Genomic DNA, 25674 nt, shown 5'->3' with positions numbered 1-25674 from the left:
TGTGAAGAACATGCAAGAGGAATCACCACAGGATAGCTCAAATAACAGTTGTGCCCACCTGCCCAGAAGATCTGCACTCATGAAACACACACCTCTAATACTGCCTGGCTACCTCCTTGCACACAGAGGGGAAGCTGGCAGGGAACCAGCTACTGTTTCCCACCTCAGCACTCCCCTGCAGACATGACACAGGAGACCAGCAACTCTTTCAACTTGTTGACCGAGAGTTGTTTAGAGAAAAGTCTGCATATAATGCTCTGGGCTTGCCTGAAGTTCCAGATGGCTCACTGCCCTGTTGGGAAGATAAGCCATAAGTTATGGCAGACTCCAAGTGGCCAGAACACTGTGCTGCTCTCCCTTCACGAAGAGAACAGTTGGAAGCTTTGTAGTTAGCAGTTTGGCTGCACCTGAGCCAGTCTACAGTTGTTGAGACAGGTCACCGTGGCTCCTGCAAGTCCCAGGCATAGGAAGCCCACTGGGGCCATCCACAAGAGGCTCACTGATGAGGCCAACACACAATCTTCCACGTCAGCAATGTCCACAGCAATTCAGAACTGAGGGCGGCGCTTCCGACCTGTGTATTTTGTGTCTGCCCGCACTTCCCTGGGGAGAAAAGAGAAGAGCAATTCAGTGTGATCCACAGGCCGCTCTGGGACAGGAAGGGAAGGTAGATCATGGCAGGAGTCTAAGTGGATGACAGCAAGCCAAGCCAGCACAGTTAGCCTCAACTGAAGCAGGACCCAGCTGAACTTACTTGCCCTGTCGTCGTCTGCGTTCTTTCTTCTCAAGAATCCAGTCCCGGCTTTTCTTCACAGACTTGCCCTTGGCATTTCTGAATCGTATCCTACAAAGAGAGCAAACAGCAGCTAGGGAGGAACTGGAGTGGGGGCATACTTCTGTGCTCTGGAGGATTTCCACTCAGAAACAGCAAGGTGTGGCCACACAGTCTAAGCCCAGGCACTACTGCAGGAGGGAGGCTGCCACCAGTCCTGGCTCTGAGCAAAGAGACACCTACTCTTCAGAGCTGCAGCAGGCCAGCACTCCCCTCTGCTGTATCTGATACCTGACATGCACCCTTGTCTGCCCTCCTCTGAATGTAGCAAAGGCCCCAACTTCCTAAGAAGTTGTCAGCTTTGCTACAGCCTTACAAGATGAGATACCGTCTGGACTGAGTGAGCAGAGCACCGCAGTGTAAGAGGCAGGAAAACATGACAGCCACCAGCTCCTGGCAACCACGACGACTTTCCTCTGTTTTTTGTTCTCTGTCTCTTCCCACTGGCTGCAAGAGGTGCTCCTCCTTGCAACGCTACCATGGGAGGAGACCTTTCCAGAAGGAAAAACCACCCAAGCAACTGCTATCAATCACAACAAAAAAATCACTGAGGAAGGAATGGAATATAAGACTCCAGACACAGCCTTCCCACCAAAAAAAGCAATGCTTGGCATAAGCCAACACTGTAAACAACCTCCCTCCCACCATCAACGGCCTATGCTACAGCACTGAGCGCCAGACAGAAGTGCACCTCCAACTAATTGCTCAGCTGCAATTTCACAGTGAGCATCAAGGACAGCTCCCTGACAGCACTGCAAAGCTCTCTAGTCAAAGCAGCTTGTCCTGCTCATTTCCTGAAGGGCATTGTCGTGCCCTTCAGCATGACAGAGCAGTGCCCATCTGGGTTGCAGAGAACCACCCCAGTGCCCCCATCCCCTCCCTCCAGCTGCTTCATGCACAGCAGCACCACAGTCCTCAGCCAGCAAAACTGAGTGCTTACACTCCCTGACGCTTGGGGACAACTTCACTAAGCAAACAATACCTCTCATTGGTGAATTTTGCCTGATGTATCTCTTCTCCATCAGCACACTCAGCACCGAGGCCCTGAAAAACAAAACAGAGACCTTTCATCTGGAGAAGACAGAGCCAATGGTCACTGCCATTTAATTATGGGGAGCAGTGCTTTGCCAGGAAAAAGACTGTGGCAGGAGCAAGTTGATCTCCCAGAAATTGTGGCAAAGAAACATGAATAAAGCTGTATCTGCATACGTGGGGCTGCCCCCCACCCACAGCTCTTCCACATCAGCCGGCAGCCATTTCTGCTGCTTGGCTGAGTTCCTTACCTTTGGTAACGTGCCAGATGCCCCAACAAAGAGACAAAGGAAGAACCTGAAAGAACAAGAGTAAGGAGTGCAAAGCTAGGAGTCAACACGCGATTCCCAGTTCTGAAGCAAGGCCATCAGCTTTTATAACACAGTCAGATCCAACCTGTCATCTCTGCCCAGGACTGTATCCTGGGAGAAAGGAGCATAGCTTACAATAACAGCTGCTGAAGCTATGCTTCACCACACGTGCCCATACACAAAGACACAGAACTCACTTTTTAGCTTTCGCACTGTTGGGGTAATCTACGACCATTCCACCAGTAAAGCCAGCTCTCATGGCTTGGGCCGTGATGAGCTCCAGCTGAAAAAGGAGCACGAACAAAAGACATTTATTTAGCAGTCACCACCAATGATGCCCAGCCCTCTGTGGTCAGACACAGCTGACTGTGTGTGCCAAAGAGAAGTCAACCCTGCTCCCATTAAACCCTGTCCCAAGCCCTCAGCTCTGCAGTAGGATCCAGACAAAAGTCTGCAGCATTTCCTTAGTTCTCCCTGCTCCTCTGCCTACCTTGGGTTAACTGGAAGATCAAGACTCTCAGAGAGAGATAGAGGAAGGGATTTTCCAGCCTTGGGAAATTACACTACAGCATTGATGACTACAGCTCAGTCTTCAAACCCATCACACAAAGGAACACACAGCACAGCAGCTGTAGATCACATCATTCTGCCAATTTCTTGGATTTTAAGGCTCAGCCCAAGACCAACTGTGAACAGGGGAAAGGATGTAGGGCATTCTCCTTACTGTTTTTTTTTGTTTGTTTCTTTTTTTTTTTTCCCCCTCTAGTTCTTACAGAGCTTTACAGGTGGGAGGAAGGACACAGACAAAAACCCAATGCAGGAGAACATAATGCATCCTGAGCCTTAAACATGCATGTAGCTTTTCTGCTGTACCTGCTCTGAGTTCTCAGGGTACAGCTGCAGTACAGCTCGGGATCCTCGGGCCTACGGGAAACAAGGTCAGTCACAACCATGACTTAGAGCAGGCTTCCCCTCTTACTGCCCAATCCACAATCGCCAGGAAGCCTCCTGGAGAACTTTCCCAGGAGAGCAGCTCAGATGGCAGAGCTGGAGTCACCAGAGCACAGCAAGGCACAGGGCTAGCAGCAGGAACTGCAGAAACACAGGCACTGTGCAGACAGGGAAGCAGTCAAGGAATGGGTGCTGTAGTTAATCCTACATTTCAGTTACTTGAAGTCTTGCTACAAGGCACCGGTGGAGATACCAAAATAGGCAGAGGGCTGACCAAGAGAGCATAACACTTACCAAGGCAGTATAAAGAGTTGAAAAGAACCGATAAAGGCGTTTTGGAGGACTATGTGATTTCTTGTCAGCATTACAAAGCCACTGCACTGCAGAAATACTGCAAAAGAAATAAAGACCTGCAGGACACTGAACCATCAATTCTTCAGCAGAGCTTCCTACCTCCCTCTGAGCGTTTTTTTTTAGCACTGAGAACGTGCTTGGCTTGAAAGAAAATTATTTATTTTTCTCCATATAACCTTGCCTTGCTTTGTGGTAAAGCCACTACAGGGACTCACTAAGTCATGCCGTGAGCAACCTGGTACAGCAGTTACTCAAGCAACAGAAACACCAGACCTCTCCTCTACGCCATGTGTTCAGATAATACAGTGATTGTCATGGCCCTAACAAAGCCCCTAAGTAGCCACACAGGTTTTGCCAGAGCAACCCCAAAGAGAGCACGAAGCTTGGTGACAGAGAGCCCCTGCTTCTTCCCAGTACCTTTAAGAAGCATTCTCTAACAAAAGCGTTTATTTCCTCCAGGCATTCACCCCCAAACCAACCATCAAACCTCTGCTCAGCTGTGAGGCCAGTCCCTCGATCAACAGTACTGAAATGCTTTGGTGCACATCTCAACTCACCTGAAAGTACACCACCTGTAATTTATTTAGTCCAATCATCCTCCTGATTCACTGCCACAAACAGTCAGCCCCCAGAGCTGCACACTGCTCATGCCAGCAGTGCTCGTCACACAAGACAAGCACACCGTGCACACTGCAGAAGGCAGCTGTTATGCAGACTATTAGGAGAGCTCGTGCAGGTGCTCAGACTCACCTGATGCAGCCATCAAACGTGCCAGGCCTGAAGGGAATGCCATCGCCCATATCCGCGAGGAGCAGATCTCCTTCGACCTCCCTCTCCACAGCCACATCTGTGCAGGGAGCGCAGCGCTAAGCGCACGCCCGCGGCGCTCCCTGCAGAGAGAGGGGTACGGCGGGACGCTCACCCAGCATGGCGCGACTGATGTCCACCCCGATCCAGCAGTGCCCCTCCTCGGAGATGTGCTCCCCGCTCAGTCCGGAGCCGCAGCTGCAGACGGGAAGGCGACAACGGCGGCTCACGGTGCCCTTCCGGGACGGCCCCGCCCCGCCCGCCGCGCACCGCACGCCGCTCACCCCACGTCCAGCAGGAGGCACGGCCGTCCCTCGGGCAGCGCCAGCAGCTCCACGGCCCGCGCCGCCATCTGCGCCTGGATCTCGGCCACGCGAGAGCTGCGGGGCGAAGGCGGTGGGTGGGCGGAGGCACCGCGGCACACACGGACCCCCAGCCCACCCCCCGGTCCCACCGCCCGCCGTACTTCTGAGTGTACTTCCGTGCCTCCGTCTCATCGTAGAACTGCAACAGCAGAATAGAGAGAGGGGGAGCGAGATGTGAGCGCGGTCGTGGCTCGGTTTGCCCGGCCCGGCCCGGCCCGGCCCGCCCGCACCACTTCGGGAGGCCCGCGGTGCTCCGGCCGCCGCCCGCCGCTCGCCATGCTGCGCGATGACGTCACCTCACGGCGCCGCGCGCGAGTGACGTCAGGATCAGTCACGCCCGAGTGACGTTGCGCCGCGGACAAGATGGCGGCGCGCGGGCGCTGAGCGATGGGTTCGTTGCCGCTGAGCCTGCGACGCCTCCTGCTCCCGGGGCCGGGACTGGGGCTGGGCGCGGCCCCGCGCTGCGGCGGGAGCTCGGGGAGCGGCGAGACGCCGCGCCGCACGCTGTACGAGGTGCTGGACGTCCCGCCCACCGCCACACCGGCGCAGATCAAGGCGGCGTACTACCGGCAGTCCTTCCGCTTCCACCCCGACCGCAACGCGGGCAGCGCGGCCGCCGCCGAACGCTTCGCCGCCGTCAGCGAGGCCTATCGCGTGCTGGGCAGCGCCGCGCTGCGCCGCAAGTACGACCTCGGCGCCCTCGGCCGCGACGACGTGCGTGGCGCCCCCCGGCCCCCGAGCCGCGCTCCCGCCGCGCCGCCCCCCGCCCGCGCCACCGCCGCCCGCCGCGGCCCCGCGCTGCCGCCCTTCGACTTCGACGCCTTCTACCGCGCGCACTACGGCGAGCAGCTGGAACGGGAGCGGGCCCTGCGGGCGCGGCGGGAGCGGCTGCGCCTCTGCCGGGAGGAGGCCGCGACCCGGGGCCGCCTGCGGTTCCTGACGGACCTTACGGTTGGGCTGGTCTTCGTGCTGGGCTTCGCGATGCTCTACGGCCTCAAGTAACGGCGGGCCGGCGCGGTGCCGGCAGCCCTCGGGCGGTGCGGGACCCGTGCGGGGACTCGGCATCACTTCTGAAGCCGTGTGGCCCCACGCCGCTGCCGCCATGTACCCCGTTTGCTAGCGGACCCCACGCGAGGCGCCTGGCGGAGACACGGACCTTTGTGGCCTCTGACATCTCCTCCACTGGCACTGCTCTGTGACCCCGGTGGGAACCACATCTCTGTTCTGCTGAGACACGGTAGAGATTAAATAATTGCCAGTGGTGTCTGTGTGCTGCATGCATTCCTGGAGATGCTCTTGCTGATGTTAAGTAATTTCTCTCTGTGGGTTCCACTAATCTCAAGCTTGCTGCCTTTGTGCCGTCACACTTAGTACGTTTATGGAGCGCTGGTCTCCAGCCTGCACCGTGACCCTGTTTGTCTCTGCTTGGGGCCTGCCTCACTGTGCTGAGCGCAGAGCTCTCGGTTTCAGCAGTCTGAAAGAATGGAACATGGGCCTCTGGCTGCCTGTGTCCCGGTCAGCGTGTGCCATCACCCGGAGGTGCTGTCCAAACACCTCACAGTGCAGAGCAGCCCACCTGGCAGGGGCTTGCTAGGAGCTTTGCACAAGACTGTCTCATACAGCCATTGTGGCTGGGAGCAGTACGCTTTTGTCAGTGGCATTATTTGTGTGTGACATGTCTGTGAGCACCTTTTGCACATAGGAGTATTTGCCTAATTAAGTACTGAAGTGATTCAGGAACTGAAGATTGTCTCTGAGAGTGCCTCTCTTTCCTTGGGTGAAGGTTTTACCTACGTGGTACTGCTGGCAGAGAGTGAAGCTTGCTGGAACACTGTGTTGCAACACCTGGAGTGCCAAGGACGACGTCTGCAGTACTTTGTGCTGTGTTTTCTGGGCTGGACTGTGCCAAAGCCATGCCCTTCCCTCACTGCTGTGACACACGGTTGTGATTTCTCCCAGTACAAACAAAAGCAAAACTCCTCGTGCTTTTCAGCTATGGAGTTCTGTGATACTGAGCTGAGCCTGAGGCAGCGGCAGGGCAGAGTGCAATGTGTACTGGTAGGTGGTATGTGCTGCTACACGAGAGTCTCCTGCCTCTTCTGGAAAGAATAGTACCACTTTTAACTGCAGAGGTTGCTGTGTGTTTGGGCAAATTCAGTGCAGGAAAAGAGAACTTTCCAGGATCCTCTGTTGTTGTTGGGATTATAGTCCTGAAATGTTGGCATGTGAAGAGCAGGAGGAGCCTGGCATTAGAGGGCACTGGTTATAGAGTGGAAGCATCTAGAGCTGTGGCTCTGTGCCAGCACACCCATGTATTTCTGTGCTGGAAGCCATATCTCTTATTGCCCCCAGAGGCGGCTTCCCAGAAAGAGCTTGGCCAGCAGCATTCTCTCACAGGCTGGAAGAGCTCTGCACAGCCATGGCAAGCAGTGGATACTACAAGGAGCATCTCTTTAGTTCCTGGTATTGTGATTTGCCAGTTTTTAAGGCTGTCCTGCCAAACACATTGTCTTTGGGTTGGTCTCTTTGTATATGGTGCTTGGGCTTCTAGGCAGGGAGTGGGTCGGGTGTAGTGCAGCATGGAGCAGGAGGAGCTGAGCGCTGTGCTCCTGGCACTGCTCTGATCCCTGGCACTGGGACAGGGAAGCACTCCTGTGAGATGTCTGGCTCTCCTGATCTGTGCCTGGTGCTTGTGTCTGAAATCAAGGCACTAAAGCTGGGCTCATCAATGTGCCTTATCATGGTGGTGAGGGCAATTCATATTGCTGGTTCTTCCTGTTCCTCTTCAGGTCTCCGTGACACATCCTGAACATTAAAATTATCCAACCACAAACTAATGATGAACTGACGTGTCTTTCTTTTGACAGGCTTGAGCAGTAAATATTCTTTGTACTTGCTGGAAAATGGAAGGTGGGAGGTGGGATGGTGTTCACTCAGTGACCACAGTAGCCTGAAAATGATGCTTGTGAGGAGGTGCCTTTTTTACCCTGAGACCTGTAGGAGAGGCTGGACATGTAGCTTGCAGTCACTGGGAGTGGGTGGGGTGGCTTCTGTGGGCAGACTTCACTCCTACTGCTACAAACCCACTCAGTGCCACTTCTGATGTACTTGGGCTGAGCTGTGACATATCTGCTGGAATCACTGCTTTGGAAGAGGTGAGCAAATGCTCAGCTTTGCGGCTGGGTTTGGTTGGAGGAGGGGAAGTGTGGCATGCAGAGTATGGGGTGATGTTCTTCCCATTAGCTGCTATGGTGCTATTTTTGCCACTTTGTATAAAGTATGCGCTGCCATTACAACCAGACACTGTAACACCCCAAAAAAACCATCCCTGTGTCTGGGGTGTTACCAGTACTATACCTGCTAATAGGAAGAAAAGTATCATAGAATGGCCTGGGTTGAAAAGGACCACAATGATCACCCAGTTCCAGCCCCTTGCTATGTGCAGGGTCACCAACCAGCAGCCCAGGCTGCCCAGAGCCACATCCAGCCTGGCCTTGAATGCCTGCAGGGATGGGGCATCCACAGCCTTCTTGGGCAACCTGTTCCAGTGAAACAGCTCTATTCCAGCCAAAAGCTGGACATTGGTTTCTCCAGATTATCACCTCTGTTTCTTGGGCAGAGTGGCCAGCTGCTGCAGGACAGATATCAGGAAATCAGGTGCCTAGGAGTTGGAGGTCATCCTCCAGTGGGCAGAGGATTCACAGATCAGCTGCCACCTTCCAGCACGCGAGGTTTCTAGCCTCTCATCGCCTTGTGTCCATGCTGTCATCATGTTCAATATTTCTTCACATTCCCCAGTTGTTTTCCCTGATGGAGAGCTGCCAGGAGCACATGGCTTTCCTTTTGCCAGGTGAGCACACTCTTTGGGGGCTACATGTGCCAGAGAACATCTGGCAGGATTGAGCTGTGACAGCTGCAGTGTCACAGCAGGGACCGTGTAAGTTGTAAAAGCCCACGGGGATCAGCAGTTCATGGAGGAAAAGAGGAAAGAAGACAAAAGCAAAGCTTAAATGTTGCAATGCTGAATCAAATGAAAGCTCCCTGCAAACTGAAACAGGTCTGCACAGAGCCTGCCAGCCCCTTGGAAGTCAGGTACAGCCCACAGGTTGGTGCTGCAGCAGCAATGCTGTGATCACTGCCTTCCTGCAGCCACTCGGGAGCTGCAGGCGCTGACCCCACACCTGCAGCCATGGCTGCCCTGCAGCCAGAAGGGGCACAGGAGCTCATGAGCTGCCTGAAAAGGTCTCATACTTGGTGCTGTGCTGGCTGCCCTCCCCCAGACCAATCATGGGCTGCTCTCCCCAGCTGTGGGTGGAGTGGTGTGGGGGCATAGGGCCCCTCCGTGCCTCCTCAGGGCCTCTTCAGCCATCTGGAGAAGCCGGGAAGGATCTGGCGCCTGGCAGACCTGTGGGCAGGGCCAGGGGGAGCTGCAGGCTGGGCAACCAGGGTCCTGAGCAGCAGCAAGGGGACTGTGAGACCCTGGGACAGCTCCAGCCCTGCTTTGCCCTGGGGTCCCTGGGCAGAGCACTGCCCCCAGCCCTGATGCAGGGGGTCCTGGTGCAAGGTCCCAGGGCACGGTTGGCAGCACTTGCTCCTCTCCCATTCATAGCATGCCCTGCAGTGCACCTCTGTTAATAGAGTTCCCCATTAACAGCCCTGCTGCTAGCTCTGCACTGCCACACAGGGAGACCCAGGGGGGATACTGTGCCACGTCACCACTGCTGTTGGCAGCCCCACCCCACAGATTTTATCCCCTGCAGAGCAGCCTTGTGGCGTGCAGGGTGTCCAGGCACCTGCCTGCACTGGGGCTCTCCTCTGCCTGCCCGCAGCTACTGCCTGCACACCAAGCCCAAATGCGCCAGGCTGGGGCAGTCAGCTCTGCCCAGTGTGGTTGTGCAGTCCCAACACTCATGAGCCAGGTAGGGACCCAGGGCGGTTGCAGGACCCCGCAGACAGAAATCAGCTGGGGCTGCTGCAGTGTGGCAAAGGATCCTCGCTGTGTGTTTGTGCTGCTGGCTGCCTTTGTGGGCTTGGGAGAGGCTGTTGCTTGCCTAGAGAAGCTCATGCTCCTGGGATCAGAGAGTCCTGGAGCCGCTGCTGAGCCCACATGGCACCGCCTGGGAATGCCTGGTCCTGCTGTGCTGTGTTCTGGACAGTGTGACTCCTCCGAGACAGCCACACGTGCTCCAGTGCCAGTCCCAGTGCTGCTTCAGGTCTCGTCTTGCAGGGAACTGGCACATCTCCACACCACTGCCAGCACTCAGCCCGTGCAGGTGCTCCTCCTGAGGCATGTGCTATGTTGGCCTTTCTCTCCCAAATGTGAGTATCCAGATCCCCAAGGAGAAGCCTTGTGCTCACCCCCAGCACCCCATACAATGAGCCCTCATAGCTCAGCACATGGCACTCTGTGTGTGCAGCAGCACTCATCACATTGCTCCCACAACTCTGCCTGAGCCTGAGGGCTCTGGGGCACCACACCACTGCCCCCCAGTGCAGCCCTGTGATGGGTGACATGAAGCTTCCCCAGGGAGAGGACCTACACAGCACCATCCCTGCCGCCGGCCCTTTATCTTCATCTTAAAGCCATGTTTTAACAAACCAAAGGGCAGAAACAGCAGCATGGGAGTGGAGAGGAGTGCCACAGGGCAGCAGCTGAAAGATGCAGAGCTTCCCCACTGCCTCCCGCCTGCATCTTCCTATCCATCCCATGAGACTGAGGACCACTGCAGAGCAGTGTGGGACAATATGGGGTGCACCCAGCAGAGCTCACCTCAGTGCTCTGTGGCCTTTTCCAGGGTCAGGAGGGCAACGGGCACTGAGAGCATTGCAGGGTGCACCCAGGCTGTGCTTACCTCCCACTGTGCCCATGGGTGTGGGGGCAAAGGGGAGCTGCTTGGCACGAGGCCTCCACACTGCCCCAAACCGTTGCCACGTGTGGGGCTGAGCTGGGGGGCTGCACTTAGTGCCTGGCCAGGGGGGAACTGCTCTCCTCGGGCCCACGGGCTCTGTCTCCACCCTGGAGCAGCCATCACCATCCCCTGGCGCAGCCCAGCGCAGGGGTCTCCCCAAGCCAGGGGACCGCCTCTCCCTGCCCCGTCCTTCTGCTCACAGCCAAGCCCACGCGGTGTGGAACAAAGCCTTTATTTGGGGAGTGCACAGCGGGCCGTGCTGCCGGACCTCCTTCCCCACTACCTCCAACCTCCCGGGCCCACCGACGCATCCTCTCCCCCCCTCCCGCAGCGGATGCAGCCGCTTCTTCCCCGCACGCAGTACCTCCCGGAGTTCCGCGCCCGCCGTTCCCTGGCCCCGCACCTCTACGGCTGCAGCGGCTCCGGCTCCCGGTGGCGGAAGGGCCGGGGGCTGAGCGGGGTCGCGTGCGGGGCGACCGGCGGCTGTCCCAGGGCCGGGAGACGGTGCTTGGGCGGCACGGCGAAGGGTACAATGGCCGCCGCGGGGACGAGGACGGCGGGCACGAAGCCGCAGCGCAGCTCCAGGGCTTTGGGGGAGGCTGCGCCGCGGTCCGGCGCCGGGTTGAGACCCGGGGTCTCCCCCGCAGGGTCCTGGCCCATCTGCAGCAGCTCCTGCAGCTTCTCCAGCTGCGTCCGAGAGACGTGGGAGCGCGCGCGGCTCCGGCAGAAGGACTCCAGGAAGGCATCGAGGGGCACCTCGTGCGCCAGGAACCGCTGCATCTGCGCCTGCGGGACGGGCGGTGCGGGAGCGTCGGGCGGAGCGCTGTACGGGCGATGTCCCCCCAAATACCCGAGCCCGCGCCGACCCTCGGTGCCCCGCACACGGCAGGGCACGACGCGGGGCTCTCACCCGCCTCCGCTTCACACCCGCTCACCTCCGCCTCCGCTTCGGATGCGTCCAGCGCGGCTCGGAGCCGATCCAGGGCGCGCTGCGGGCCGCACTCCTCCAGGTACGCCTCTGTGCGGGGACAGAGCGGTGCTGCCGGCAACCTCCCCTCCTCTCCCCTTCCGGGGTCCCCCCTACCGGCACGACGGGCGCTCCCCCCACCGGGGAGCCCCGCACCCTCCCGTCGCTCCGCACTCACCCAGGCGCCGCAGCTTGGCCCGGCACGCCTCGCGCACCTCGCGCAGCTCCTGGTATTTGATGGCCAGGGCCGCCTTCCCGTCCTCCAGCCGCGGCCGCAGCGCCAGGTTGTCCCGGGCCAGCGCGCTGTTGGCCGCCAGCCGCTCCTCCCGCTCCCGCTGCAGCGCCTGGAACTGCGGCGCCGGGCGGTGAGCGGCGCGGAGCGCGCATCGCACCGCATCGCACCGCATCGCACCGCATCGCACCGCATCGCACCGCATCGCACCGCATCGCACCGCATCCCGGCCCGGCCCTACCTTCCTGCTGAGGCGGACGGCGCGCTGCAGCCGGGGCTCGTCCTGCAGCAGCGCCCGCAGCTGCCCCGTGCTCAGCGACCCGAAGCAGCGCGGGGCCCCGGGAGGCGCCGGGGGCCGGGCCATGGGCCGGGCACGGCCGGAGCCCCCCCGCCGCCGCCGCCAGCACCGGGAGCCGCAACCCCGCGCCCGGCCCCGCCGCGCCGCCCCGCCCCGCAGCCTTAAAGGGGCCGCCGGCGTGCGCGGGGCCGTCCCCGGCTGTGCTCGTTCTGCACCGCACCCTCTGTGTGCATCCTGCATCGAGCCTGCATTGCATCCTGCATTGCACCTGCTGTGTGCGTCTGCACCTGCTCCGTGCATCCCGCACTGCTCCCACTGTGTGCAAGCTGCAACTCCATGTATATATGCAGCACTGCATCAAATGGTGTGGATTTTGCACCGCAAACCGAGGAGTGAGCAGCATCCTACACCACACTGCGTGTGCCCATGCAGCACTATGCTGTGCACATCCTGCTTCGCAGTGTGTTGGCCTGCATGCACTTGCGCATTCTGTGCACATTCTAGCACTGAGGCCACTCTTGAATGCTTTACTGCCCACTGCTGTCCCCAACATGCTCAGGGCTCGACCCTCTGCTCCCCTGCTGAAGCTGTAGGGAGTATCCCTACACCCCGAAGTGCCACCACCACTTCGGTAGGGAACAGGCACTGAGTGCTGCACCCTCAAGGTCCTCCTGCCTGGCTGGTGCTGAAGGAGAGAACTGTGCAAGGGGCTGTGGGGTCCAGTATTTCACTGTGAATTTAGGAGTTCCTCTGATAAATGACTCCAGCAATTTCTAGGACGGTCATCCTGACCTAGACAAAAGTACAACTTTGCTGTATCTAAAGACACCTGCAGAGACTTGTACAAAGGTTAGTTCTTAACTGACCACCTGTTTTCACCCTGATGGGCAGCTGCACGGAGTCGCAGAGCTACAGGGATGGGGAGGGACCTCTGGAGCTCCCCCAGTCCAATTCCCCCCAGCAGTTCTGTGCAGCAGGTCGCCCAGGAAGGCATCCAGATGGGTTGTGAATGTCTCCAGAGAAGAAGGCTGCCCCACCTCTCTCAGCAGCTGTTCCAGGGCTCTAGCACCCTCACAGCGAAGAAGTTCTTCCCTGTGTTGGTGTGAACTGCCTGGGTTTGTGCCTGTTGCCCCCTGACCTATCACCGCACAATAATGGTCAAGTGGAAGTCTTCCTTTCCTCAGACTCTCTCTTACCACCATGTGGCTCTCTCACTCCTCTCTGCAGAAGGGCAAGGGGAGAAAATAGGATGGAAAAGGGCAAATGTGTTGAGATAAGGAGGGGGAGATCACTCACCAATTACTGTCAGATCCAATACAGGCCTGGCACCGGGAGATTAGTGTGATTTATTGCCTGTTGCTAATGGACCAGAGCAGTGAGAACTAACAGCAAACTAAAACCACTTTCTCCAGACCTTCCACCCTTCCCTCCCCTGAGCAGCACAGCAGACCATTTGGTCTCCTGATCGTCCTGGCCCATGTTGCTGCTCTGCTCCTGGGGAGGTTGAGCAGAAAGCAGCAGCACTGGGATAAGGACCTCTTGGTCTGGCAGTGCAATCATAGCTCCATTTTGTGTGCCATTTAGAAACTGCAGAGGCACGGGGGGAGCAGCACCATTATTTCATAGTCTGCCCAGTGCCAATCCATGGCATGGAATCTTCTGGCTTTGGAAGCCAAAGCCACTCTGAGGACAGCAGGAGCATGTGTGCATGGGGGGACCACCTTCCTGCCACCCACCCTCCCGTTGCTGCCACCTCTTCCAGCCTCTGCCACCCTCACCCTGGGCGCTTCCTCCCCATGCTGTGCCCATTGCAAAGGCAAACATGGTCTTTCCCTGGGATGGATGTTCCCTTCTGGGTTAGGGGATGACTGACTGTTGGGAGATTTGTGTTCTCTAGTCCAACCTTTGTGTAGCAGAATTGACCCCAAGCCAGTTCTGCTCTCTCATTTAACCTTGGGCGCCTCCAATACTGGAGATGCTCCCATCTCCCCAGAGGGCCCTGGGATGTTGCAGTCCCTGTAGGGACCCTCTCCTCGAAGTCACGTCTGTGTGGAATCCCAGCAGGATTCCCAGCCAACACACCTCCCAACAGGCACAGACCCTGGGCAGGAGCAGATCCACGGCATGGGGACACCACCACAGCATGGAGTGCAGGACTGTGAGCACGGCAGTGGTGTGGGATCATCCTCCCACGTGCCTTATCCCTTCTGACCCCCCCAGCACAGAGTTACAGGTCTGTTCTCTCAGCGTAACTGATTTAATTAGCTAGCATCCATCCCCATGAGAATCACGTGGGACCTTCCCTTCACTGAGCCCCATTGCTCCAACCAAGCACCCACTGTGGGATCTCGCTGGCTGCAGCAGGATGTACAGAACAGATGTCCAGTGATGTACAGTGAGCTGAAGGAAGCACGTTTATTTGGCTACTCTAACAGACACCACGGAGAGGTGCGGATACACAGACATTTGTGGCACATGGCCCTCCTGCTTGCTGTGAGTTCTGGAGACAACTAACAATGGTGGTGATGTTTCAATGTTTCAGTGGTGAAATGTTACTCCAGGGCTCTGTGTTTTCCTCCCCCATGGAAGGTACACACAGAATTCACACATTTTGCAAATATTTTTTTTTTCCCTTTCTTTTCTTGATTATGAAGAAAACAAAAATTAATCACTGGCAAGCACAGGGAGAAATGGGCAAAGAAGGGGAAGAGAGAGGAAGAGCAGATGGTATTTCACTGACCCCCAGCACCCTTAGGCTCCCTCTCTGCCCCAGAAAGGCCCCAGCCTTGCAGAGCATCAGATGCAGACAGGAGGGAGAAGAGGTGCTAACAGTACGGAGCTGGCTTGATGAGGATGAGCGAGGATTTGCAGTCCCCTTTGCACAGGCTGCCCCACGTCATGCCGCCCTTGAAATTCAGCCGCACGGAATAACAGGACGAAAACCACCACCCGCCCTCATAGCTATAGGCACAGTTCTTACTGTAGTTGTCCTGATCCCGATCTTTGGTGGAGAACTTCATGTTGTCATGCATAGTGCTGGGATTGTCTGAAGTCATGGCATCCCCTGCTGTCCCTGCGTAGGAGCCCAGCCGCAGCCGGTACCCGTGGGCCTCATCCTCCACGCTGAAGAGGTTGTAGTCTGCAAACTTGATGTTGTTTGTGTTGTCTGAGATGACGAACCTGACCTGGTAGACCTTCTGCTTGGCGATCTGGTGGATGTACTCGGTGCCCAGCCAGTAGTCGCCGCGCACGTTCCCAAAGCCGTACTTGTAGGTGCTCCAGGACTCGGCCCAGGTGACAGTTGTGTCCTTCTGGTTCCTCTGGATGACCGTCCAGCCCCCGCCTGTGGCGTTCATCTCGCAGTACACCACGAGCTGGTGGAGGCCCTTTGGCTGTATGATGTAGATACCGCTGTGGCTGCCAGGAGGGATCTCACTGCAGTCCTTAGGCCAACCTGGAGCAGAAATGTGGTTGTTACATCTTACCTGACACAAGGAGACACTGAGCACGTGGGATTACTTTTACACATTCCTGGGATGTATTTCTGCCGTGTGACCACAGGAGTAAATTAAAGTATTGAAATGATCAAATGAAGAGTTGGATTTCATGTGTCTTCAAGACAGAAATCAATCTTACATGGACACATAGGTCCCACTGCCTTCCATCAGGATGCAATGCAACCTTGTCCGGGTTGGAGTCACTGCAGTGAATCCCATGTTGCCTGTTGGTGATGTGTCACCACACAGGGAAATGCCAGTCTGGACTCTGAAGCCACTTGTATGGAAGGTTTAGAGATCCAGTCATCTTAGAAACCCTGGAGAGGGTGTGGTCAAGAGATCCATATTGCTCATAATGGATATCAGGAAAAACTTCTTTACAGAAAGGGTTGTTAAACACTGGAATAGGCTCCCCAGGGAGGAGGTTGAGTCACCATCCCTGAATGTGTTTAAAAATCTTTTGGATGTCGTGCTAAGGACATGATTTAGCAGAGGGTTGTTAGGGTAGCATGGTTAGATTGTGGTTGAACTTCATGATCTTTAAGATCTTTTCCAAACTGAGCAATTCTATGATTCTACAAACCCACTGTGCTTACCCAAGTGGCAATTTAGGGGTTTCCTGGCTTGTTTCATTTGACTGCAGACATTCCGTTCTCCAGAATGGAAACTCCTTATGCACTGAATAGACACGCACTTCTGGGTGAGGACTGGCTCTGCTCCCACAGCTGTGCTACCCATTGTTTGCACCCAAAGAAGCCATGCCTTGTGGCCATACGGCTGGTGCTGACTCAGCCAGCTCAGTTACGCAATTACTCTCTGTCTTAACCTGCCTTGTCATCAACTGCACAGCCAAAATCAGGTAATAATCAGCCACCACAACCCGAAGGAAGATAATGAATCATCAATTTCCAGTTTGGGTCTTCAAGGAGAAAATTCTCTCAGCACATATTAAGTGCAGAACACGGCTGGTGCTACGGCCTACCCAAGATGATGAGCTGTGGTACCTCTGTCGTTCCTGGGAGGAACAAGAGTATACAAAAGGCCAAGAGCTCTCTACGAGCCTCTAGGCTCTTAGTGAAGGTGAAATCTTGTGAACAGAGTTACTTCTTGCACAGACTTACCATGGGCCACTGGTGGGTGCGGGGCAACATCTCTGACCTGTCGAACGTGGTGGTCCCCCTCATCTGAATAGACAAGAGCAGAGGAGACAGGAGTGAGTGTTGAGATCAGACACCTGCTAGGAGACCATGACCCTCTCCAGATTGTGATTCTGTTCTTGTGGCTACTCCTCACTCCAGAGGGATGTTCCCTGCAGGTACCAGGGCCACTGGCAGCACGGGGGAATTCCCGTGGGGCAGTTGTTTCCTTGGTGAGAAGGGTTTGAGCACCGTGCCCATGAAGGGACCCCAAAAGGTGATAGCAATACTGGGAAGGCAGTTGCTAAATTACAGTGGGAATCAGGAAGGGACAGAGGTAGAAGATGAATGAGGGGAAAGAAATGTTAGAGTGGCCACAGGAAAACAGGCTCTGGTGTCTGGAAGAGACAAGGGGGCTCAGAGGGCAATTTGAAGTACTGCTGGAAGAAAGGATGGTTCAGAGTAAATGAATGCAGTTCTCTCACAAGGACATCTTGTGTACATCCACAGATGAATCTGTCCCATCTGTGATCCCAGGGGCTCTGGGGTTCAGACCAGTGGGCTCACAGAGGGGCTGAAGAACTTGATGCCATGCAGAGGATGAGGCGGGCTGCGGTCAGAGGACTCTGGGATAAGACAGCACAAGTTGTGTTGGCACTGTCCACACACAGAGCAATGTTGGGTCTATCCTCCATGACACAGGGCTGGAGTTGAGCTGGGTTGGGGCACAGAGGTGTATAGCATCAGACCAAACGTGGCCTTGTTTGCCTCACCCTATCACATAGGAACACTTACCAGGCTGGACGGGCTCAGGGTGAATATTCATAATCTCATCCATCGTTCCATTTAAGAGATGCAAGTTTTTTATGTTGAAGACAAGAGGTGCTGCCAGGGCCAGCAGAGAGGTGAGAATCAGGAGACAAAGGCACTGGGTAGCTGAAATGAGAAGAAATTGGGGGTGAGGAGGCAAAGAAGAAAAAGCACATAACTCTTCAGTTAATCGTATTTGACTCTTGCAGAGTAAAATAGGAAAATAAAGTTCTTTCTTTGTGAAGCTTCCTCTGGAGCTGAAAGTCCTGTTTCATCCATCTAGAGAAGCTACCAGATATTCATTGACAAACACCAAATACTCGTGGAGTCATCAGCAGGAGCAGCTGGTACCAGTGATTTTTCTTTTTGAGACAGAAAAAGCGTGAAAACTTCATTCAAACCCAAAAGTCATCAGAAATCCCTGTGAAAACCAAGTCCTGGGGCTGGGGGGTGAGCAGGGAGAGGGGATCCTCTTTCCTTCCAGCTCCTATCACCCCTGGCAGATGACAAATGTGACTCCTTCCTTTAGCCACAGCTCCCCTGTTCTGCCCTGGGCTGCTGAGTTCAGCAGAGTTCCTTGAGGTGGTGAGAAGGAAGATGTTCAAGGCAGAGCTGCCTGGAATGGGGTGCTTCATCCTGGAGGTGAGCATCCCTTCCTGTGAATGCCGGAGCTGTCCCAGCCACAATGCTGTGTTCTGCAGCAGAGCTCTTCTAAACCACCCTCCAAACAATTCACTTCTCAACTGCTGCATAGCGGTTCGGTGATTTGTGTTTAGGGACTTGTTTAAAGACATCTTGCCTTAGGGCCACTGGAGAAGCAACACTCCTCCTGCTGCTGGCCCTTATCCCATGAAGGGCCATGGAATTCCAGCAGGATGGAGATGCAGGAGAGGAAATAGCCACTGCTGGTTGTGCTGTGACAACTGTGTGCATTCAAACAGCTAAGCTCCACATCATAATTCCTCTTCTAGTGCTCCTTACACAAGAATATCTAAAAAAACAAAAATCCATGTCCTGCGCTAAGGTATTTCATATTTTCTCTGCAGAACAGACCATTATGAGGAATATTCAGCCAACTTTGGCTTGTACAGTGGGCCGCCTGCACACAGCGTGCACCGAGCAAAGCATGCAGCTTCTGCTCCAGCTCCCACCCAGGGCAGCAGGGGCACAGCAGGTATTGTGCTGGGACAGCTGGGGGAGCAGGGAGCCCTGCACAGACCTATGACCCGATGACCCCCCCCACCCAGCCCGCACTCACCCATACTGTCTCCGAGGGGACCCTGCAGGGCAGAAGCTGGGCGGATTTGGCCTGTGGGAGGGGTGTGCAGCCCGAAAGTTATAGGGCTCTGCGGGTAAGGGGGTGGGAGCACAAGACCCAAACCACAGCACTTGTCCCCTGGTCGGTGACAGCACTTTGTGCCTTGTTTGCTCTTCATCGTGAAGTGACACGTCCTTGGGCAAAGAAGGCTGTGTCTCATGGAGGTGAAGAGCTTTCTTCAGAAGCAAAGCAAATAGCAAGTTGCCAATGAGACAGTGCCTCGGAACAGCTCCGACGTATGCAGCCTGGCTGCCCCCGTCCCCCACCTCCCCTCACTGCTCACAGGGTTTCCCCAGGGAACTGTGTCCTCTGAGCACCTCCCAGCATTTCAGCACATAAGTAAACATCCTGATGGCGTTCCCCTCCTGGATGGAAATCAAATGTCGGGCCATCAATTGCTCTCTCCAGAACAGGCGTTGAGCCCAGCAGCCATGGGGACCCATCTTGGCCCTCGGGAAAGAGGCACTGGAGTGCTCCTGGCAAGCGGTGCTTTTTTCATCTAAGCACCACATTTCAAAAAGTCCCACTCCAGCAGCACAGCGCTACTCTTGTGCAATCTGTGGTATGCTCTGCTGGACCCACTGCCCCTGCAGCTTTGGGAACTGGGGTGAAATGAACATGGAATAAACTCAGTCCAAGCCTCTCTTTGTAAATAGGAGAACTTACAACATGGATTTCTTCAAGAAAATTCTAGTCAGTCCTTTTTCTGTGGATCAGTACCATAGAGAGAAGAGCAGGCAAAGGGGTGGCCTTCATGGCCTGCATTGCCTGGTGGGTGCAGAGAATATGAAGCCAAGTTGTTCTCAGGGGTGCTGGGATGAGAAGCAATGGATCTAAGTTAGAACATGGGTAATTCAAGTCAGGGACTGTCTGTAGCCTGATAGTGACTCCTGGTCACATACTAGAACAGGTGTCCGGAGAGGCTGTGAGTTTTTCCTCCTCGAAGGTTTTCAAGTCTTGACTGGATGAGGACACCACACTGACCCAATGACCCCCCAGTAGATCACATTACCCTGTAGATCTGCATTGAGCAGAGGGGTCAGACTGTCACTTCCAACCTAAATGAATATATGGCGCTGTGATTCTGCAGCTCTGGAGGTCCACAGGGCAGGATGAGAGGCAACAGACACAAGGGAAGCAAGGGAAATCACAATTAGATTGTAACAAACACTAAAAACAAACAAAACAAAACCAAAAAAAACAGTTGTGGAATCTTCATTTCTTGACATATTCACAACCAACCTTGACATAACCCCAAGCAGCCCATTCTAAATCACAGACTCATTGAATTATAAAATCATTTGAGTTGGAAGGGACCCCTAAAGGCCATCAGGTCCCACTCCCTGCAGTGCACAGGGACACCCACAGCTCCATCAGTGCTCAGAGCCCCTGCAGCCTGACCTTGGCTGTCTGCAGGGATGGGGCATCACCGCCTCTCTGGGCAACCTGTGCAGTGCTTCACTGCCCTTAGTGTACGAATCTTACCTCCAATCTAAATCTCCCCTTTTAGTTTGAAACCATTTTCCCTTGTCCTGTCACAACAACCCCTGCTAAAGACTCTGTCCCCTTTCTTACAGCCCCTTTAGATACTGAAGACCTTGCAGCCCCTGCCGGCTGCTCAGATCATGCAGACTGTAGTGCCAGAAGATGTTGCACATGCAGTGACTTCTGGCTGCTGGATGCCGACTCCAGCTCAATGACTTCACCGGTCAATCCTGATGCCTGTGAGTGGAGAGTCAGCAGGATGGCCTCTTGAGGATCTGCACTCATCCTTCCAACGTTGCCTTTGAAATTAGGCAAATAGGAAACCTAACCTCACTTCCCTCGCCAGTTTGTTTATGTCCTTAGAAAAAGCCAGGTCTCTTTGCTTCAGTTTGATCACGGCTCTCCAGAAATTACTCCAAGTGGGCAATTCACATGTAGTGTTTGTGTAATGGTAAGAGTCAATACATGAAATCTCTCCACGTGGAAGGGAGTATTTTGTAATTCTCTGGCTAGAAGGGCGTGACTCCCTTCCCCCATGGGCCTTATTGTGCTGTAAAGGGATCTGAAAGCTTCTTGAGTCATGGTCTGCAAGCATCTCCTAGTGCCTCTACAAACAACACGTGTGAGCACAAGTGGGAGTGTGCCTATAAAGTCACCATGTAGAGCCTGGCATGGGGAGATGCACCACTGGATTCCTGCTCTCTGCTTGGCTGTGCTTTTGTGATGGGTGAGTAATCTTCCCAGATTTAAGCTGCATTCAGGTGTGCTGCTGGGCTCAAACCAGACCTGCATGGGGTGAATATACAAAGGCACAAGGAGACCAGCAGGACAGCTGCCATAACCTGGCCTGGGTGACACATGGCCTGGCACCATGATCTTAGAAGGGATGCAGACCAAAGCAGTAGGTGACATACATCCATGGTGGCACCTTATACTTTTTGCAGGTTACCTAAATCCTGTCTCATTAGTATGGAGCCCTGCATTTCAGCTTGGTCCCTTCCCCTCCTGATCCCCTCCTAATCAGCACATGTAGCACTTGTGGTTGTACAGGGGCCCTTCCCCACCTGGGACTGGCATCTCCCCCAGCACTGAGCTGATGCAGAATATGGGTTTGTATTGGTGGCCACCAACAGCCCAGCGGTTTGGGCTCATGTCACCATGCGCACACAAGAGACTTTCTCCTATCCACCCTGTAGCTGGCGTCTGTAGCATGGGACTCATCCTCTGGACTTTGGTCCTGCAGCTCTGCATTCCCTGGTCAGAGCTCCCCAAGGACGCTGAGGGGCGGCGGGCTGCCCAGGGGTCCTGATGATGCTGCACCCTTCCCTCCCCAGGGCTGCAGGCTGGGACACGCCAGCTCCATGGGAACCTCGTCCTCCTGCCTGTGGTGGTGATGATGCTTCTCCACTGTGTGAGTGCAGGTCCAGGAATGCCCACCACCAGCTCGCGGAGCGGTGAGTATGGACCCAACTGGGGCAAGTGGCACCAAGGGCAAGAGAGCTTCAGCCTGGCTCAGCACCGACCCTTGGGTCTGCCAGGTGCTAAACAGGCTGTCATGCAGGCAGACTGGCCGAGCCACAAGACAAGAACTTCTCAACATACAGACTCCTGAGCTCTTTTAAAGTAAGCAGCCTGACCCATGTCAAGCCATCCTTTGGTGGTCCAGGCTGAAACCAAGGGGCTTCTGCTTGAACAGTTCCACCAGAGCATCAGAGGTCACCCGAGTACTTTATTATTTATTTATGCATTTATCTGTATCTCTTGTTGAGTCTTTACCCCCTCCACGCAGGCAGGGTAAGGTTCCATGCAAGATGTGTTTCAAAGATAAGCAGAATTCATGGGCTGAATTTGAAGAACCCGCAGTAAATTGTCCAACATCAGACACAAAACAAGAAAAATGAATTAGGTGACAGATTAGTTTGGCAAGTAGTTGATGACAGATAAGTCTTGTTAACAGATGAACTGAAGCAAGCTGGAGGTGGAGATGCCTATCAGATCAAGATAGAGCCTGCCCTTGTTTTGCAGTGCCACAACCCCAAGGGTAAACATAAATTTTCACTGCATATCCTCACCCAGTGGAGCATTTTGCACACTTCTGATCTTTGCAGGGCGTGCATCTCAGAATGTCAAGGGCCCCAGTAGCAGGCCAGCCTTACCTGGAGCACACACTGGCATCTGGGAGATCCTTTTCCCCCTCCATCTTGGCCAGATGCATCAGCAGCTCCAAATGCAAGGGCAAGTCACGAGCAGGATGCTTAGCAAGGGGGCCTTTGTTCTCCCTACAGAAGAGCCACTGCTAGTGCAAAAAAGACCACAAATAAAAGCATCCCTTTTTGTGCTGAGTCCTTGCTCTCTTTTAGGAGCTCCTTGTTGCCCACACAGCCTCATACAGCCCTTCTCTCTTCCACCTCGCTCTCTGTTTTCTGCAGTTCCTTTTGCAGGGTTCCCCGCAGACTGCAGCCACCTTCGCAAGACCAGCCCCAGCGGGGTGTACGTCATCCAGCCGGCACGGTCCCCCCCCCGCGTGGTGTGGTGTGACATGGACACAGAAGGCAAGGGCTGGACTGTTGTCCAGAGGAACACTTACAACACTGAGATCGCATGGAAGCAGTCCTGGACCACCTATAAGTACGGCTTCGGGAACGTGCAGGGCGACCACTGGCTGGGCACCGAGTACCTGCACCTGCTGACACAGCAGGGCACCTACAAGGTCCGCTTCGTCGTGCGGGACAAAGCCAACGTCACCCACTATGCTGAGTACGACATCTTCAGAGTGGAGAGCGAGAGCAGCGGGTACCCGCTGAGGCTGGGCCGGTTTTCTGGTGAAGGGGACGACTATCTGACCGGCTACTACCCCAAGAAGGGCGGCATCCACGACAACATGAAGTTCAGCACGGTGGACAAAGACCAGGACCAGTACAGTGGGAACTGCGCCAACAGCTATGGGGGGTGGTGGTACGACAGGTGCCAGAACGTCGTGCTCAATGCCAAGAAGTACATCCTCTGGCCAGGATTCTGTGATAAAGGCGACTGCACATCATCCCTCATCCTCGTCAAACCCACCGACGTGTGCTGACTCTGCCAGACGTTGGGGAAGTGCCACTGTCTGCAGCCCGGTGCCCCGTCCCTGTGCCTGCCAGCCCTGTGCCAGCCCTGCTGGGTGCCCCGTGCCACCTGCAGCTCCCTCGTGGCCACCAGCTCCAACACTGCAGCTCTGGGGCTCAGGAGTGGTCTCCTGGAGCCCCCTGCACATGGGCAGCTTCACCCAGTGCTGCTGTGTTGGCCGGCACTGGGACACAGGCATTGCTTTGGGGTAGGTGAAGAGGAGAAGTGCGAGTTCCCTTCTCTGTGCAATCAGCATCTCCCCGCTTCGCTCCTCAGTCCCATAATTGCTACCCACACTGTGAGAAATCAGCTACAATAAACCCCAGAGCCAGACTTCATTGCCTCCTGTCTCCTTGCTGTGTCAATAATGTGAATAAATGGAGGAAGAACCACTCTGTCTAGTCCCAAGGGTGGTGGACCTCAGGGACGCTGGGTGCATTATGTGGTGTGCTCTCACAGATCTCCTCCCAGACAAGGAGATGCACACAACCAAGTGGCCCAAGCCTCCCTGGAGCACACACAGCACATCTTTCCCATGGCTAGTGTGCAGGCTCCTCATCCTGAGATGGTTTTGTCAAGCAGTGCTGGGCCACATCAGCGGTGGAGCTGATGATCCTCCTGCATGAGCTGGTGCAGAGCAAATGTGCCATGCAGGGGTTTTCTGCTGATGTTTGTTGTTTCGGTTTTATTCTGAAGTGCTCAAAGACTCCTCAGCAGAAAGCCTGAAGCTCATCCCCTCTACTGCTGGCTGTCCTGAACAGGTCCCTCTGGTTTAGTTGCTTTACACAGCACTGTACAGTTTTGTACTGAATTTGGACTGTAGTCTGATTCTCAGATCTCTGGATGCTCCCACTGTGCATCGAGTTGTGACTCTGACTGGTCAGCAGGGCCAGTTTACCCAAAATCTGCTTCTGTCCAAGGCTCAGTGGTTGCTCCATGTGGGGAAGGGGAAGAATTTCCTCCTGATATCTCACCTCAACCTCTCCTCTTTTAGTTTAAATCCATTACCTCTTGTCATCTAACTATGTTCCCTGAGAAAGAGTCCCTTCTCAGCTTCCTCCTGTTAGGTGCTGGAAGGCTGCAGTGAGCTCTCCTCTCTTCTCCAGGCAGAACACCCCCAGCTCCCTCAGCCCGGCTCCACAGCAGAGGTGCTCCAGCCCTCTGAGCACCCTCGTGCCCTCCTCTGGACCCGCTCCAACAGCCCCACGTCTTTCTTGTGCTGGGGGCCCCAGGCCTGGGCGCAGGACTCCAGGTGGGGCCTCACGAGGGCAGAGCAGAGGGGGACAGTCCCCTCCCTGCCCGCTGCCACCCCTCTGCTGATGCAGCCCAGGCTGCTGGCGGCTTTCCGGGCTGCACGCTGCTGGCTCAGCTCAGCTTTCCCTCCTCCAGAACCCCAAGTCCTTCTCTGCAGGGCTGCTCTCAAGGAGTTCTTCCCCCAGTCCGAACACATATCTGGCATTGCCCCTACCCAAGGGCAGCACCGTGCACTTTACCTTGTTGAATCTCAGGTGGTTCCCATGGACTCACTGTCCATGTCTCTCTGGATGCCGTCCCTTCCTTCTGCTGTATCCGCTGCACCACTCAGCTTGGTATCACCTGCAAACTTACTGAGGATGCACTCAATCCCATCATCTATCTCCCCGATAACGGTGTTGAAGAGTACGGGTCCCACAACAGCAGGGATGAGGGACACCACTCATCCCTGCCTCCACCTGGCACACTCATTGACCACAGCCCTCCAACCAATTCCTTATCCACCAAACATCCCACCCCTCAAACCCGTATCTCTCCGACTTAGAGATAAGGATGTGGTGGGGCACCATGTCAAAGGCTTTGCAGAAGTCCAGGTAGATGACATCAGCTACTCATCTGTTTCCACCCAATGCATCTCAGGAGGCCAGCAGGTGGGTGAGGCTGCTCTGCCCTTGCTGAAGCTGTGCCAGCTGCCTGGGATCACCTCTTCATCTCCCCTGTTCCATGATCTTCCCAAGACAGTTGCACCCAAACCCCGAGTGTGACCCCATCCACACAGGCAGCCATTCACTGGCAGCAGAAGGATTACCAGGAAAGGCCCCGGCATCCTAGTGAGCAGCACTTTGCCAGGAGTCAGCAGGATGCCCTTGCAGAGATCCTGGGCTGCATTAGCAATAGCACAGCCAGCAAGGGTGGCTGAAGTGGACATTTGGCTTTGCTCAGCACGAGAATGCCAGTCCCAGTAGCACTGATAGCAGCCTGGCCTGGGGGCCCTGTTTTGGTCTCCAGATC

At 55.4% G+C, this 25674-nt stretch overlaps 5 protein-coding genes across 7 annotated transcripts; 2 read left to right on the top strand and 3 right to left on the bottom strand.

The window, feature by feature from the left end:
• Window positions 1–201: 201 nt before the first annotated feature.
• On the bottom strand, window positions 202–5002 carry BUD23 (BUD23 rRNA methyltransferase and ribosome maturation factor). Of its 2 annotated transcripts, XM_085240850.1 has the most exons (12): window positions 4883–5002; window positions 4754–4791; window positions 4572–4667; window positions 4403–4485; window positions 4231–4327; window positions 3421–3517; window positions 3049–3099; window positions 2373–2458; window positions 2116–2161; window positions 1815–1876; window positions 755–844; window positions 202–603 (listed from the first exon to the last, which is right to left on the bottom strand). In XM_085240850.1, exons 1-12 carry the CDS (start codon window positions 4928–4930, stop codon window positions 549–551), a joined length of 849 nt encoding a protein of 282 aa, XP_085096976.1. In that variant the 5' UTR covers window positions 4931–5002; the 3' UTR covers window positions 202–548. The 2 variants fall into 2 exon arrangements, with proteins under 2 accessions (XP_085096976.1, XP_085096977.1); XM_085240851.1 differs by lacking the exon at window positions 3049–3099.
• Window positions 5003–5039: 37 nt separating this feature from the next.
• Window positions 5040–7489, top strand: DNAJC30 (DnaJ heat shock protein family (Hsp40) member C30). Of its 2 annotated transcripts, none has more exons than XM_085240855.1 (2): window positions 5040–5856; window positions 6436–7489. In XM_085240855.1, the coding sequence occupies exon 1, from the start codon at window positions 5040–5042 to the stop codon at window positions 5652–5654; it is 615 nt and encodes a 204-aa protein (XP_085096981.1). In that variant the 3' UTR covers window positions 5655–5856; window positions 6436–7489. The 2 variants fall into 2 exon arrangements, with proteins under 2 accessions (XP_085096981.1, XP_085096980.1); XM_085240854.1 differs by having other exon boundaries at window positions 5040–5889.
• A 3285-nt stretch (window positions 7490–10774) lies between these two features.
• Window positions 10775–12234, bottom strand: VPS37D (VPS37D subunit of ESCRT-I). The gene is made up of 4 exons (XM_085240695.1): window positions 12002–12234; window positions 11707–11878; window positions 11497–11579; window positions 10775–11347 (listed from the first exon to the last, which is right to left on the bottom strand). The coding sequence occupies exons 1-4, from the start codon at window positions 12122–12124 to the stop codon at window positions 10967–10969; spliced, it is 759 nt and encodes a 252-aa protein (XP_085096821.1). The 5' UTR covers window positions 12125–12234; the 3' UTR covers window positions 10775–10966.
• Window positions 12235–14472: 2238 nt separating this feature from the next.
• LOC100545656 (fibrinogen-like protein 1-like protein) lies at window positions 14473–18763 on the bottom strand. The gene is made up of 4 exons (XM_085241179.1): window positions 18760–18763; window positions 17487–17750; window positions 16677–16739; window positions 14473–15512 (listed from the first exon to the last, which is right to left on the bottom strand). Exons 1-4 carry the CDS (start codon window positions 18761–18763, stop codon window positions 14884–14886), a joined length of 960 nt encoding a protein of 319 aa, XP_085097305.1. The 3' UTR covers window positions 14473–14883.
• A 901-nt stretch (window positions 18764–19664) lies between these two features.
• On the top strand, window positions 19665–23499 carry LOC100545500 (fibrinogen-like protein 1-like protein). Its single transcript, XM_085241178.1, has 4 exons — window positions 19665–19668; window positions 20397–20543; window positions 21639–21758; window positions 22734–23499. Exons 1-4 carry the CDS (start codon window positions 19665–19667, stop codon window positions 23378–23380), a joined length of 918 nt encoding a protein of 305 aa, XP_085097304.1. The 3' UTR covers window positions 23381–23499.
• The last annotated feature ends 2175 nt before the right edge of the window (window positions 23500–25674 follow it).

The sequence above is a fragment of the Meleagris gallopavo genome, chromosome 21, assembly GCF_905368555.1.
Source record: "Meleagris gallopavo chromosome 21, MGAL_WU_HG_1.1, whole genome shotgun sequence".
NCBI classification, from domain to species: domain Eukaryota; kingdom Metazoa; phylum Chordata; class Aves; order Galliformes; family Phasianidae; genus Meleagris; species Meleagris gallopavo.
Note: the sequence above shows the minus strand (reverse complement) of the source record. Positions and strands in the feature narration are given on the sequence as shown.